Source organism: Sorex araneus, chromosome 1 (assembly GCF_027595985.1).
Source record: "Sorex araneus isolate mSorAra2 chromosome 1, mSorAra2.pri, whole genome shotgun sequence".
Classification (NCBI taxonomy): domain Eukaryota; kingdom Metazoa; phylum Chordata; class Mammalia; order Eulipotyphla; family Soricidae; genus Sorex; species Sorex araneus.
Genome location: NC_073302.1, coordinates 433,689,088 through 433,704,754, shown reverse-complemented (window position 1 = coordinate 433,704,754; position 15,667 = coordinate 433,689,088). Strand labels below are relative to the sequence as shown.

The 15,667-nt window shown below is 48.7% G+C and overlaps 1 protein-coding gene across 1 annotated transcript in view; it reads right to left on the bottom strand.

Annotated features, from left to right (window-relative positions):
* The window catches only part of NUP205 (nucleoporin 205), an 81,867-nt gene extending 77,055 nt beyond the window's left edge, over nt 1-4,812 (bottom strand). The window contains exon 1 of the mRNA XM_004608239.2: nt 4,696-4,812. Within this exon, the coding sequence (XP_004608296.2) occupies nt 4,696-4,723 (28 nt within the window). The 5' untranslated portion in view covers nt 4,724-4,812. The remainder of the gene's footprint in view (nt 1-4,695) is intronic.
* Nucleotides 4,813-15,667: the final 10,855 nt, after the last annotated feature.

Below are 15,667 nucleotides of genomic sequence, written 5' to 3'. Positions count from 1 at the left end.
TTACTAGTTAAAAAAAAAGAAAGAAAGAAAAAGAAAAGAAGAACTCGTAAAACTCCTGGGGCTATACAAGTGAGTTTGAATAAGCTCAGTGAATTTGAGAGGGAACACTACAACCTGCTTGACCCTTTTGTTTGTTTGTTTTGGGTCACACCCCGCAATGTACAGGGGTTACTCCTGGCTCATGCACTCAGGAACTACTCCTGGCGGTGCTGGGGGACCATATCGGATTCCCTCCCTGGGAACTGAACCCGGCACGTGCAAGGCAAACACCATCCCCACTGTGCTATCACTCCAGCCCCTGCTTGGCCCTTTTGGGGAGCAGCCACCAATACCAGGTCAGAGCCCCCCATACCCGCTGACAAAGTGGCCTCCTGGGTTCATCATTAACCTTAACATGCCACATCTGCAGCAAAACTTGTCTTCAGTTTGTTTGGCTGGTATTAGCGGATCAATATTGTCTTGTTACTAATTACAAAAGAAGCGAGGCTGGAATTTCCCCCGAAATTACTAATATGTGTTTTGCTTACTCACTCAGTACACCTTATTTTCATCATGACCACTGAAAGAAATGCAAGCTTGTCATTTTCCTCTTCAAAGTAATCAGACCATTGCATTTCACATGGATTTGTTGTGCTTACATTACTTGCAAAAAATGAAAATACCATTTTTATAAAGAAGATAAGATAACACTTAAGAAGGTTGGTACGTAATTTTTTTGGTTGACATGTGTTTTTAAATATGAGTGTTTTCCTTAAGAAATACCTTTCTAGGGGCTGGAGCAATAGCACAGCGGGTAGGGCATTTGCCTTGCACGCGGCCGACCCGAGTTCGATTCCCAGCTTCCCATATGGTCCCCTGAGCACTGCCAGGAGTAATTCCTGAGTGCATGAGCCAGGAGTAACCCCTGTGCAATGCTGGGTGTGACCCAAAAAGCAAAAAAAATAAAAATAAAATAAAAAATAATAAAAAAAATACCTTTCTATGGGGGCCAGAGCAGTAGTGCAGCAGGTAGGGCATTGGCCCTACTTGCACTGGGCCAACCCGGGCTCGATCCTTAGTGCCCCATACGGTCCCCCACTCACTGCCAGGAGTGAGCCCTGAGTGTGGAGCCAAAAGTGGCCCAGAAACAAAGGAGAAAGAAGTGCATGTCCCTGCCTTCAAGTTTAGGGCTCTCTCCTGACTAGTCCCATCATCCCCTGGCTCAGCGCGGTGCGGTGAGAAAGCCTCTGGGCACACCGCCACACAGAAGGGAAACCTGCATTTCGGTAAAAGCTGACTTCGAGGTGTCACAGCTGGAGGTCAGAGGCCAGGGGCGGGAGGAGCTGTGGAAATGGGAGCTGAAGGGGGAGGATTCGCTGAGGGAGAGACCAGCCGCAGGGGAGGCCAAGGGTGGGAGCAGTGGACAGGGAGGCCAAGCGAAGGCAGCACTGGGTCCCCTCGGCAAGAGCGGGCAGTGCGCCCTGCGAACGGGAGAAGCGGACGGAGCGAGCGCACGGGAAGGGCCGGGCCCTCGCTCAGGATGTGGACCTGCACCTGCAGAGACCGAGGGAGAGGGAGGTCTCGGCTGCCCGCGGGGCCGAGTGAAAAGGAAGGTAGCGCACGCACAGCGCAGAGCGGCTGGAGGAAGCAAGGTTCTGCACAGGAGTAAGCGGGGTCAGGGAGAGGACTCGGAAGAGGGTGCCCCACATGCGGGACGCCTAGGTTAGCGACCCCTGGCAGCACATGCCCCCCCCCCGCAGCAACTCACCAGGGAGTAGCTCCTGAGCACTGGCGGGTGTGGCCCAAAATAGAGAAAGAAAGAAGAAAAAGAGGGGAGAGGAGGGGGAGGGAGGGGAAGAGAGGGCTCTAAACTGACAGATCCAAGTGGTCTGACCTCAGCTGGAGCCGAAGCAGGAAGTCAAGAGCCAGAGAAAAGGGGAGGGGAAGAAAGGGTGAAAGAGACAAACACGCGAGGGGGATAATGTGGAGAAGGACCCGGCAAGCTTTTACTTTAAAAAGGAAAAGGCTTCACAGCGGGTAGGGCCTTTGCCTTGCACGCGGCTGACCCGGGTTCGATTCCCAGCATCCCATATGGTCCCCTGAGCACCGCCAGGAGTAATTCCTGAGTGCAGAGCCAGGAGTAACCCCTGTGCATCGCTGGGTGTGACCCAAAAAGAAAAAAAAAAAACAGGAAAAAAGGAAAAGACCAGGGTTGGGGAGGGGGTGCTCAAAGGCCTGGGCCCACGCTTCTCCTGCGGGAGCCCTGGGTTCCGTCCCCAGCACCACAGGGGCTGGCTCAGGACCACCAGTGGGGCATACGGAGAAAAGGAAAGACACAGGAACTCTGGTTCCCAAAGTGCAGATGGAACGAGGTCTGTGGGTCTGCGGGTGAAAGTCCCACTGGTGCGCGTGGTTCTCTATTCTCTGAGAGACAGGGGCCCAAAGAAGGGGGGTGACTGGGGACTCAGGAAAAAGGTCAGGAAGAGCCAATGCCATGACAGTGCCGGGGACTGACCCAGGCTTGGCCCGGTGAGCGCCAAGTGCCTGAACCCCCTGTACAATCTCTCTGGCCCCTATAATGTTAAACTTTAAAAGAAGCTTCTTGAGTCTAACCATTAAAAATTTTCCCGAGTTTCCCGAGGCCCTAGCAATAGTACAGCAGGTATGGTGCTTGCCTCGAACACAGCGGACCCAGGTTCGATCCCTGGCATCCCAGATGGTCCCTTGAGCACTAACAGGAATACTTCCGGAGTGCAGAGCCTGAGTAACCTATGAGCATTGTTGGGAGTGAGCCCCCCCAATAAAGAACTGTTTCTTTCCTTCCTACACTGCTAGTCCTGCTGTAAGACTTTAAAATAATGTATACTTTTGCAGGAGACAGTATCCTTTTGCATTGCCACTTACTGGCTTATATCTAATAACAGAAACCTCTCATGGGTATGGAGCCAAAATAATGCATATACGGGTCCTGGAGATAGCACCGAGGCTAAGGTACTTGCTCTGCATGCTGCCCCCCACAAAGAGACAAAAATAACCTTGCTGATACACTTACATGGGAGGGGAAAGATCAGCAATATTGAAAATTAACTTCAGAGCTAACCTTCAGTTATGTGAAATTTTTATGCAATAAAATAAATTGCTCTTAAGCAGTAGCAAGTTTGAGAGACTTAGGGGTGTGAAGATTCAACCATCGGGGCATGGGTTTTGCATGCAGGAAGCCAGGGCTCAATCTCCAGCTCTGGAATCCCATAAGGTACCTGAGCATCAGGTCCCCCAACCACCAACACACACACGCACGCACGCACGCACGCACGCACGCACGCACGCACGCACGCACGCACGCACGCACGCACGCACGCACGCACGCACGCACGCACGCACGCGCGCGCGCACGCGCACGCGCGCAACTAAAGAAAGCCTTTGAATCGATCATTAGCTATATAACCCTGGGGGAAGTTAAGTAAGCACTCTGTGCCTTGTTACCAAACATGCAAAACAGCATGCTTAATAACAAATCATACTTCAGGTTTATAACAGGGATGCAACGATAATCTAGACCTAATACATAGTAGGTGCTCAATAAACATAATCATTTATTTTAAAATCACATTTTAAAATCACTTATGATAGCTCCTCTAACACGGCTTGACTTGAGAAACTCAAAATTCAGAGACACTTTCAAGAATATTAGTCCCGTGGGAAGCTGAACTAGACCAAAAGCAGGCTGGGGGAGAGGGGAGACGGCCTATTTTAAAACACCAGGGCTAGAGCTATAGCACAGGGGGTAGGGCGTTTGCCTTGCACACAGCCGACCCGGGTTCGATTCCCAGCATCCCATATGGTCCCCTGAGCACCGCCAGGAGGAATTCCTGAGTGCATGAGCCAGGAATAACAACCTCTGTGCATTGCTGGGTGTGACCCAAAAAGAAAAAAAAAACCAACCCATTTAAAACAAAACAAAATATACCACTGGCACTTGGAGCTGCCAGTGGTCTGATTTACAGCATGGACTCCAGATCTTCTAGAGCTGCTCTCCGAACCGAAGGGTGAAAAATGCAGAACGCAGGCGTGCTTTCAGTGGTGCCCGGGCAAAGACGGCATCCCACAGGGCCTCGATGATGATCTAGGGGCCGGACACCCCGCCCCGAACAGGGATTTTGGCATTTCCCCCCGCCCCGCCCACTAGGCGCCCACAGGACCTGCGCCAGCCCAGACCCACCCGCTCGGCGCCCCGTTGGAGCGACCACCCCAGCGGACGCCCGATCTTCTCCCACCCCGAGGCCGCCTGGCTTCCCGATTTCGGCTCCGGGGGCGCAGGAGCATCCCGGGCCGGGCCGGGCCGGGCCGCAGAGCCGGGGAGGCCCCCGCCGGGCCCGCCGCCCCGCGGGCCGCCCAGGCTCCCGCCAGCGCCGGGCCTCGCTGCCCGCCGCGCCCGGAGAGGGGCCCCGGCGTCCCGGCCGCCTCGGCCCCCCGCCCCGGGCGCGGGCGGGACGCGGCCCCCGGCCCCGCGGCCCCCGGCCGAGCGCGGCGCCCACGCGCGCCATTCAAACTGCGGCGGGCTCCGGGGGGGACGGGGGCGCGGGCGGCTCGCGTCCCGCCGGCGCGGACACGGACGGCGCCGAGCACACGCGGGGGCCGGGGGTCCCGCGCCCCTGCCCGGAGAGCCCCCTCCGCGCCGCGAGCCCGCCGCGCCCCGGCCACCCCGGGCGCGCTTACCCGAATTTACCGCCAACAGCGTCGCCATCTTGGAGGCGCACTAACGGGGGCCGCGGGCGGCACGGAGGCCCCCCCGGAGAGCGCGGGGCTGCCCGGGACGGTGCCTGCGCAGAAGGGTCCGCCCCCTCGCTGGCCGCCTCCGAACGGCACCGCCGAGGGCTACTAAGGCTCGGAGTCGGCTCTCGGCCGCCGGCGTCAAAGCCTGCCGGGATCAGGCTCCCAAGCGGGCTTGGAGCGGCCAGTTCGGAGACGCGGGGGCCTTGGTTTGACTTTTTAGTCGCGCGGTGCATCCTGGGACTTGTAGTTTTCTTGAAATGATGCCTGAAATGTAAAATTAAGAGAACCGAATGTGATGAGAATAATGATTGAAGGGATGCCCTTTCTCATGCTAAAAGATGTCCTCTCAGATGAGCCCATTTCAAATTACATGTTCCTTGCATTCGCACACTTGGGAAGTGAAGTGTAATCTGTACACCCCAAAAAGCTATTTAGGGGCTGAAGCAATAGCACAGCGGGTAGGCGTTTGCCTTGCACGTGGCCGACCCGGGTTCGATTCCCAGCATCCCTTATGGTCCCCTGCACACCTCCGGGAGTAATTCCTGAGTGCAAAGCCAGGAGTAACCCCTGAGCATCGCCAGGTGTGACCCAAAAAGAAAAAAGGAAAAAAAGCTATTTAATGTGATACAATGTTATTATATGTCAATTGCCAGTGTCGATACCGTTGCATTTAGTGAGGGAAAATAAAATCATAATTTTTTAACGCGAAAATACTTAGAAACTGTACATTTGACTAGGACTTTGCATTTTAAATATATAATAGGAACACATTTAAAAAATAGTAAAGGGGAGCAAACTGTACAAGTAATTAGAATAGTCCTTTCTCCAAAAAAGTTATACAGATGACCAATAAAATTATGAAAAGATAGTTGGCATCAGAGAAACGTAACTTAAAAGCAAGGGGAAGGCTGGAGCCACAGTACAGTGATTAGGGCAGTTTCCTTGCATTCTGAAGACCGGGATTGCCAGCATCCCAACCCAATTGTTCCCTGTGCACAACCAAAAGTAATTCTGAGAGCAAAGCCAGAACTAACCCCTGAGCATTTCTGGGTGTGGCCTGAAAAGAAAATACAACAACTTCGTGCCTACTAGAATATCAATAATGAAAAAAGAAAAAAATGTAAAAAAGAAAAAAGCAAAAAAATCAAAAATCAAAAAGATTGATGAGTTAAAAGAGGTATGGTGAAACTGAGCCCTCACAAAACTCACTTGGTGAGACTGTAAAATAGGCATCGATTTTGGACATATAGAAACATACTATTTCCATACAACCCAACAATTTTGAAACTTTTAGGTATTTGGTCTTCAAAAATCATAACTCTTGATGATGAAAGTTTCAGATGTGTACAAAATTATATTAATGGAAATTCTCTTCAACAGTATGTCCAATTTTACTCCAAAATGGGAGATTATGAGGGTGCTGAGTGTGGCCCAGAAAAACAAAATACAAAACAAACCCCAAAAAAAGATTATTTTGAAGCAATTTCCAATGTTCTAAGTAAATCATTTCAGAAAGGCCAAATATTTTTTTTAACCTTACCTCTCCAAAGAGGTAGACCCTACCTATTTTCTTGAAACAATCCTGGAGATGATATCCACAGACATTTATCTCAGATATATTCCATATGCCTTACAAGTTCGCCTTATCAGTGATTCCAACACCTTATCAACAAGCCAACATTCTGAGATTGGAAGCAAATAGAATTCATATTCCCAGGTAACTGTTGAAGGTCAGATTAAATAATTCAGATTAAACCACACAGTATGCTGTAAAGAATGGCAGCCTAGGGGTCAGAGAGATAGTACAGAGAGATTAAGGCTTGTGTCTTGCATGCTGCCAACGATCCCAGGTGCCACATACGATCCCCCAGAGCACCACCAGGAGTGTCCCTTGAGCAGAGAGCCAGAAGTAAGCGTTAAATACTGCTAGGTGTGGCCCCCAAAAAGCAAACATTGTTTTAAACAAATAGTAATGAGTGACATGAAGTACATTAAGTGGAACACAAAAGTCACTGATGATGTTTTCAAAGGTCATTGCTACACCAAGACAGATGCCAGACTACAAAGAAAGTGGTTTTAAGGAGTGAAGGGAAGAGAGAATAAAAAGGCAAAGGGTTTTTCTCAAAGTTTGGCAGAAAAGAGAGAAGAATTTTAAGCAGAAACTAGGCAGGAAGTGACAATCAAAGATTTTCTTTCTCAGCAGAACTATTATAAGCCTTCCCCCACACATAGTCTGCGAGCCCACACACTTCCCTCTCAGTCGATTACTCTGCTTTCTATGAAGGAACTTTTAACTTCCTGTGACTCCCCCTCACCCGTCATCACCCTTACAAGCATTGTCCAAACAGACTCCTGAGCCCTAGGAGTTGAGATTGCCATCCTCACTCCTCAAAAACTGCCCATGGGACACTCACCAATCATCAAGTGTCAAACCTATGGTCACTTTTTTAATTTTCTATTTTTTTTTCTATTTGGGGGTGACACCCGGTAATGCTCAGGGGTTACTCCTGGCTCTGCACTCAGGAATGACTCTTTCCTTGCTTGGGGGACCATATGGGATGACGGGGATCTAACCCGGGTCAGCTGCATGCAAGGCAAATGCCCTACCTGCTGTACTATCTCCCTGGCCCCACTTTTCTAATTTTATTAGGAATTCTTTTCTCCCTAGACTGGTAGTACTTCAACCTGTATTTCCTTCTATCTTTCTATTTGTTCTTAGGCACCTTTATGTGTGTGTGTTGGGGAGCAAGGGGCAGCGCAAGGGAAATTATACCAGTGGTGCTTGGGGTGTCCCTTGGAGCTCTGTGCTGGGGAAATCATCAGTTTACCAGGGATTGAACCTGGGGTCCCACATGCACCCACGGGATCCAACCCGTTGATGCATTTGATGTGGTTTCACTTGCCCTTTGCACCTGGCCTGGCCTGTTATTTTTACTCTATCTTCTTTCCCTGGGAAATCATATGGTCTCACACTAACACCTGCTTGCTGATCAGTCCTGTTTGTGTCTCTAGTTCAATCCTCCCTCCTTCAGATTGGTGAGTGCAACTTGTAGATTGACTGTCACACAGGCGTCTAAAAATCAAATAATTCAAACATGTAGCACCATAGCACTGTAGCACTGTCGTCCCATTGTTCATCGATTTGCTCGAGCAGGCCCCGGTAACATCTCCATTGTGAGACTTGTTGCTACTGTTTTGGGCATATCGAATACACCACGGGTACCTTGGCAGGCTATGCCGTGTCGGTGGGATACTCTTGGTAGCTTGCCGGACTCTCCAAGAGGGACAGAGGAATCGAACCCGGGTTGGCCGCGTGCAAGGCAAATGCCCTACCCGCTGTTATTGCTCCCTACCTGCCCCCTTTAGCTATTGGCTTGAAAGAATCAGGAATTGGGGAGTCATGCTTTTTTTCCACAGTGAATCAAAATAGTTTTGTTTAAAGAAATGTCGGGGAGAGTAAGAGAAAGAGATGCGTTTTCAAGAAAGAACACAGAGTTTCCCAGAGTGGAAAAGCCTGGAGTCATTCTGTGTTCTTCTGTCAATTGCCAAATCTTTTCATTCCACCTCTGATCCATTTTTTTGCAACTCCTTCCCCCTTCTCCATCCCCTGGCATTGTTTCATCCAGGGCTTTTGGTATTTTGCAATAGCCTTCTCTCCTTCTCACTGATCTTGATTTCCATCCTTCTCCCCTTTCATGAATTCCAAAACAAATTTTCCTCTTCTTTTTTCTTTTTATTATTATTACTATTATTATTATTTGGTCATTTACCTTTTATTTCCCTTTTTTATTTAGTTTTTGTGTCACACCAGCTATGCTGAGTGCTATTCCCAGCTCAGTGTTTAGGGAAGCAAACCCCAGAGCCCCTGCAAGCAGAGGATAAACTATCTGTTGGCCCCGGAGTAATTGTTAAATGCAGAAATTAGATAATGTGTTTTCCATGATTAAAAAAATCTCTTTGACTGGGCTGGAAAGATAGTATCACTGTATCACTGTCATCCCATTGCTCATAGATTTGTTTGAGCTGGTGCCAGTAATGTCTCCATTTGTCCTAGCCCTGAGATTTTAGCAGCTTCTCTTTACTCGTCCTTCTCAATGGTGCGCATTGGAGGCTCTTTCAGGGTCAGGGGAATGAGACCCTGACCTGTTATTGTTACTGGTTTTGGCATACCAAATACGCCACGGGGAGCTTGCCAGGCTCTGCCATATGGGCAGGATACTCATAGCTTGCCGGGTTCTCCGAGAGGGAGAACTAGACAATAAGAGGTCTTCCAGGAGCTTTGTTTTATAGTCTCTGGATCTTAGCTGTGGATGGGATTACACAGCTTCCAGGGGCAGTTTCTGGGTATGACTGCCAAGCTACTGGAAAATGAGGGATCTGGGTGGAGGAGGCCCAGTCCCAAACCGAGTAGGCTTGGAGATCTCAGCCCCGGGTCCCACACACCTGGGTTCCTCTGCCAGTTCCTTCATGCATGAGGCTCATCCAAGCGTGTGGAGAGTGGCCTTGAGCATGGCTGTGGCTAGGTTCAGGAGGTCTCTGCTCAGGGCAGGGAAGAAAACTCAACCTGCCCCCCTCCCTCTGAGAGGCCCTGGTGAAGACAGCCAGACACAGGGGCAGGAGACTCTGTCCTCAAGAAAGACAGTACAGAGGGCAAAACCACTTGCTTTGCATGGAGTGCACCCAGAATCACATATGTTTCCCCCAAATCCTGCCAGCAATGATTCCTGAACACAGAGCCAGGAGTAAGCCCTGAGTGCCACTGGGTGTGACCCATAAGCAAAATAAACTCGCTGGCTTTTTACCTAACGCTAATATTTAAAAACATCTTCACAAGGCACTCATGCCTTTCCTGTCCTGGTTCAGCCTCCTCACTCACACTCTTCCTCAAGTGTCTTTTAATCTAATCATCCTGTACTATTCGTCATCCCAAGAACATGCTTTCCTGTGCCATATATCAGTGCCTTTCCCCCTCCTGTTCTATCCCCTAGGTTACTTTTCCCCATCCCGCTAGTGACCAGTCTCTGTTCATTTCCCAAGAATAATCCAGGGCTTGTGTTAATGCTACTATCGTTGAGTGTCCCCTAACCAATTCAGCAGTTTCTTTCCTGTATTTCTATTGCTATTTCTATTGTATTTCCTGTATTTCTATTTCTATTGTATTTAATTTATAAATTAAAGCTCCTGGAAGAGAGCGATGCAGAATCTCTCACAGCAGATCCTGGCAAGCTACTTGTGGCATATTTGATATGCCAAAAACAGTAACAGTAATGGGCCTCATTCCCCTGACCCTGAATGCGACAGGGTCGAGTGAGATGTTACTGGTGCCCGCATGAGCACAAAGCGATGAGCAATGGGACGACAGTGACAGTGATTTCTATTGCATGATGACCCACCTCTACCTCATATTAGGATGATTGTTTCTCCACCAGAGCTATTAGCTTCTTGCGGTAGTTGGTTACTAACAAGTCCCTCAGAGGGGCTGCAGGGATAGTACAGCAGGCAGGGCACTTGCCTTGCATGCAGTCAATCTGGGTTCAGTCACCAGCATCCCATATGGTCCCCCGAGCACTGCCAGGAGTTACTCCTGAGTGCTGAGCCAGGAGTAACCCCAGAGCACCACCAGGTGTGCCCCCACCTACCACCTGAAAAAAGTCTCTAAGATATCACATGTCCCTACCTTTGAACCATCATGCTACATTGAATCTGGCCAGGCCTTGTGATTTCCTTGAACCCAAACAATGCCAAAAGATAGACTAAGTAAATATAAATCTAGCATTTAAGAGGTCTTGTGCTGCTTCCACGTTTGCTCATCTGGTGCCCTGCCACAACGTGTATGGAAACCCTCCAAGAGGAAAGGACGCGAGAGAGAAGCCTAGCAAGCCTCCGGCAGATCCTTCGTCCCACCCCACCTCGGACCATTCATTGCTCTGTAAGTCATTAGGTAACTGCTGTGAATTACGGGAGCTCAGACTAGCCTGCAGAATCGTGAACAAAGAAACAACTGTTGGGGCTGGAGTGATAGCACAGCGGGTAGGGCGTTTGCCTTGCACACGGCCAACCCGGGTTCGATTCCCAGCATCCCATATGGTCCCCTGAGCACTGCCAGGGGTAATTTCTGAGTACAGAGCCAGGAATAACCCCTGTGCATCGCTGGGTGTGACCCAAAAAGCAAAAAAAAAAAAAAAAAGAAAGAAACAACTGTTTGGGGGCCGAACCATAGGCATTTTCCTTGCAGGCAGCCAAATCAGGTGTGATGCCCCACATCCCATAGGGTCCCCACCCCCCAGACCACCAGGAGTGATCCCTGAGTGCAGAGCCAGGAGTTAGCCCTGAACATCCTTCAGTGTGGCAAATATATATATATATATATATATATATATATATATATGTGTGTGTGTGTGTGTGTGTGTGTGTGTGTAGTTTTGGTTTTGGACTATACCTGGAATTTCAGGGGGTGAGGGGTGCAAGTAAACTCCTGGTGGTTCTCGGGGATCATGTTCACTGAACCCAAGGCTCCAGCATGTAAACTAGGACCCCAAAGTTTTGAGGTATCTCCCCAGACCATGGCTGTTGTTTTTCACGAACTGCTGTTTTGGTTTTTTTTTTCTGGCTTTTGGGGTCACACCCGGCGATGCACAGGGGTTACTCCTGGCTCTGCACTCAGGAATTACTCCTGGCGGTGCTCAGGGGACCATATGGGATGCCGGGGATGGAACCCGGATTGGCCGCGTGCAAGGCAAACGCCCTACCCGCTGTGCTATCGCTCCAGCCCCTTTTCACTACTGCTCTGTATGCTCTGTGATATTCATCTGTATGCTCTGTGATACTCTCTGTATGCTCTGTGATATTCATTATACATTATAATATCGCTAGAGCAACAATAGTGCCTGTTGATGTTTGTATTCCCTGCTCATACCCTGTCTCTGAGTTGCAGTTATAATTCACGGAGGGGGGAAAGCACTTTTTTTTCTAGCTTGGTGAGCTTGGGGCTTCTACCGTGTTCTAGAAAAGAGAGACCAGATATAATTGCGGTTCAGGAGATAGATCCTAAAATCAGATGGATGGGTTTGAATTTTGTTTCTGCCATTTATTAGCTATGAAATCCTCCTTAGTGGTTCCATTTTCTAAATGAGGATGATAATATTTTTCCTTCCACTGTAAACTTGTTAAAAGGCTTGTTTATAAAGTGCTTAAAATGTGTTTTACACACAGTACAATCTGCGTGTTAAAAGTAAACAATTTCTAAAGCAAAATAACTGCTAAGCAGAAAGGCACAGTCAATCACTTAGTATAAGTTTAACCAAGTTGTTAGAGTGCACTGCAAATATGGAAGGATCCAACAATTAAACAATTTGTGATGTATCTAGGGTATGAAATAGGCTGTGTCCAGTCTAATTGATCCATTATTTGTAACTTCCAACATTGCCTCAATTAGTTCATTAGTATAAACAAGTTTCTTTGAGTTCTTAAAACAAGGAGAATGGGGACTGGAGCAATAGTACAGTGGGTAGGGTATTTGCCTTGCATGTGGCTGAACTGGGTTCAATCCCCAGAATTCCATATGGTCTCCAAAACACTGCCAGGAGTAATTCCTGAGTGCAGAGCTAGGAGTAACCCCTGTGCATCGCTGGGTATGACCCAAAAACCAAAACCAAAAAACAAATAAAACAAGGACAGTTCACTCTAATTTGAAGCCCACAAAATGAGGGCTGGATCGATAGCACAGCGGGTATGGTGTTTGCCTTGCACACGGCCAGCCAACCTGAGTTTGATTTCTCCGCCCCTCTCGGAGAGCCTGGCAAGCTACTGAGAGTATCTCGCCCACACGGCAGAGCCTGGCAAGCTATCCGTGGCGTGTTCGATATGCCAAAAACAGTAACAAGTCTCACAATGGAGACGTTACTGGTGCGCGCTCAAGCAAATCGATGAGCAACGGGATGACAAGTGACAAGTGACAAATAAAAATGGGGAACAGACCAAGAAATGGCATTTGAATGGCAAGAGGATTTTACATGATCCTTGAAAGTGTATGTAAACAGAGCTGTGAAAAGGATCTGTGAAAAAGTGACAGAGTCCAAGGTTTAGTATTTACTGAGTTGCAACAAGTCCTCTGGACCAGGCTTAGAAATTGACATGAGATGGGGGCTGGAGCAATAGCACAGCAGGTTGGGCTTGCGTGCCTTGCATGCGGCTGACCTGGGTTTGATTCCCAGCATCCCATATGGTCCCTTGAGCACCGCCAGGAGTAATTCCTGAGTGCATGAGCCAGGAATAACCCCTGTGCATCGCCCGGTGTGACCCAAAAAGATAAAAGAAAAAAAAAAGAAGAAATTGACATGAGTTACAAATTCTCTGACTCTCTTAAATCACGCAGTAGGGGAGACCCTAGCAGGAGAGATTGTGTTCATCTCCGTCTGTCACCAGCTAAGAGGTTGCAATTGCAGAACCACCAACCTTGAAATACTTGCAGTATTTAGAGAAGCAGGAAACAAATTTGCCCTAGATTCTCCTGGATGAATGGCGAATGGGGAAGAGCTTCCCTTCGTAGGCTGGATTACACCAGCCGTCGCCTGCCTAGTGGACAAGCCTCCTGTCTCACCTGTTCCCAATCCACCTTCCACAGTGCACCCAGAGGGATGGTTTCATTCTCTCTCTTAGATTTTCCACGGTTTTGTCACTATCCTAAATAACTGGTTCGTACTTTATTTGGTGGTGTTGGCGGGTGGTGGTGGCTGGGCTGCACCTGAGGGCACGGGACTACTACCGGCCCCGTGCTTGGATAGTTCCTGTCAATGCTCAGGGGACCAAAGATCCTGGGCGTTGAACCCAGGCTGCACGTATGCCAAGCAAACACATGGGCCATTGAGCTACCTCTCTGGACTCAGTCCACATTTTTTTTTTGGCTTTTTGGGTCACACCTGGTGATGCACAGGGGTTACTCCTGGCTCTGCACTCAGGAGTTACTCCTGGCCATGCTCAGGGGACCATATGGGATGCTGGAAATCGAAGCTGGGTTGGCCACGTGCAAGGCAAATGCCCTACCCGCTGTGCTATCGCTCCAGCCTCGCCAGTCCGCATTTTTAACATGACATCTTATGGGCCAGAGAGATAGTACAGGAGATAGAGTACTTGCCTTGCACGCATCCAGCCCTGGTTTGAATCCCAGGTACAACATATGTATCTGAGCACCATCAGAGCACTGGGCGTGGCCCCAAACTCAAAAATTAATTAATGAAACTAGAAAGACATAGCAGTCTGTTCAGAGTACTGCTCCTGAAGGTAATCTGCCAGGCTGGAACCCAGAATAGCACTTTTAGCCTTGTCCCTTCCCCACCCATTCTAAGTTCGGTTAATGCAGTATTTAGAGGGGCAGAATGATTATACAGCAGGCATGGGGTTTGCATTCCATACAGCCAACTTGGGTTCAATCTCTGGTATCCCATGTGGTCCCCCAAGCACTTCCAGGAGTAATTCCTGAGTGCAAAGCCAGGAGTAATGGCTGAGCATTGATGAATGTGGCCCCCAAAACAAAACAAAAATGCAAAAAACAAAAAAACACCAGTAGTTTTCCCTTCACGTGATGAGGTACATTCCAAGATCTGCAGAAGGTACCAGAAATCTTAGATAACTCTGAACTCTGTATGTGTGTGTATAGACATTTATTTTATTCATATATACCTGTGATATGGTCTAATTTGTAAGACAGTCTCAGCTGGAGATTATCAACAATAACTAATAATAAAATGAAAATTACAGTAATGCACTGCAATTGCAGTTATGTGAATATCCTTTCTCAGAATAACTTATCATACATAATATTTTCAGGCCTAGTTGATGGCAAGTAATGAGATGGCACAAAGCCAGCCGTGGATGGGGGAGGGGCAGCGTCCATAATACTGTGGTGTGTATCTGGAAGTTGCTAAGAGCAGATTTTAACTGTTTTCATTCCAAGAAATAAAAATGTGAAAGTCTGTATGGTAACAGAGAACTAGACTTCCTGTGGTGAATAATTGCAAATACTGAGTCATTATTTTGCACACCTGAAATTAATGTAAAGTTCTGTCAATTATATCTGAACTTTAAAAAATGAGTCATAGAAAATGGAAAAAAATCATATCACACCTATTCCCTTTAAGACACTTTCATGATCATGGTGGTTATTTCGACAACATATTATCAGCCCCTCCAGCTATCAACTCATTTTGGGGGAGTGGGCAAGTGCTCAGGGCTTACTTCTGTCTCTGTGTTCAGGGATCACTCCCAGCAATGTTCGGCGGGTGGGGCGGTGGGTTTCATACATGGTGGCCGCCATCAGACCAGGGTTGGCTGTGCGCAAGGCAAGAATCTTTTTTTTTTTTCCTTTTTGGGTCACACGCGGCGATGCACAGGGGTTACTCCTGGCTCTGCACTCAGGAATTACTCCTGGTGGTGCTCTTGCGACCATATGGGATGCTGGGAATCGAACCCAGGTCGGCCGCGTGCAAGGCAAATGCCCTACCCGCTGTGCTCTCACTCCAGCCCCAAGGCACGTACCTTAATTCCTGAACTAACTCTCCAGCCCCTTCCAGCTGCCCACCCTTGACCAGTGCAGCCCCAATTCCATGGGTGTTTTCTCTGGCTACCGCAGCTTACCTGCCTTCGCTCCTGATTCCTACCGGCCCCTTCACTAGGCATCACCCCTGCTGCCCTCATTGCTATTCAGACTGAACCAAATGCTTTCCTCTGTGGTCAACTTCTCCCAACCTTCTTTGCCTCCCTCTACTGAAAGCTCCCTGGAGAAGAGTTAGCAGGTGGGCCTGGCATTCATAGAGTGAGTAACGGTGAGGAAAGGTCAAACTGAGATCTCCTACTCATTGCCGACCATGACATGGACCCCTTCAAGGCGGCTTCATGACCCACCCAAAGGCCCTAAGAC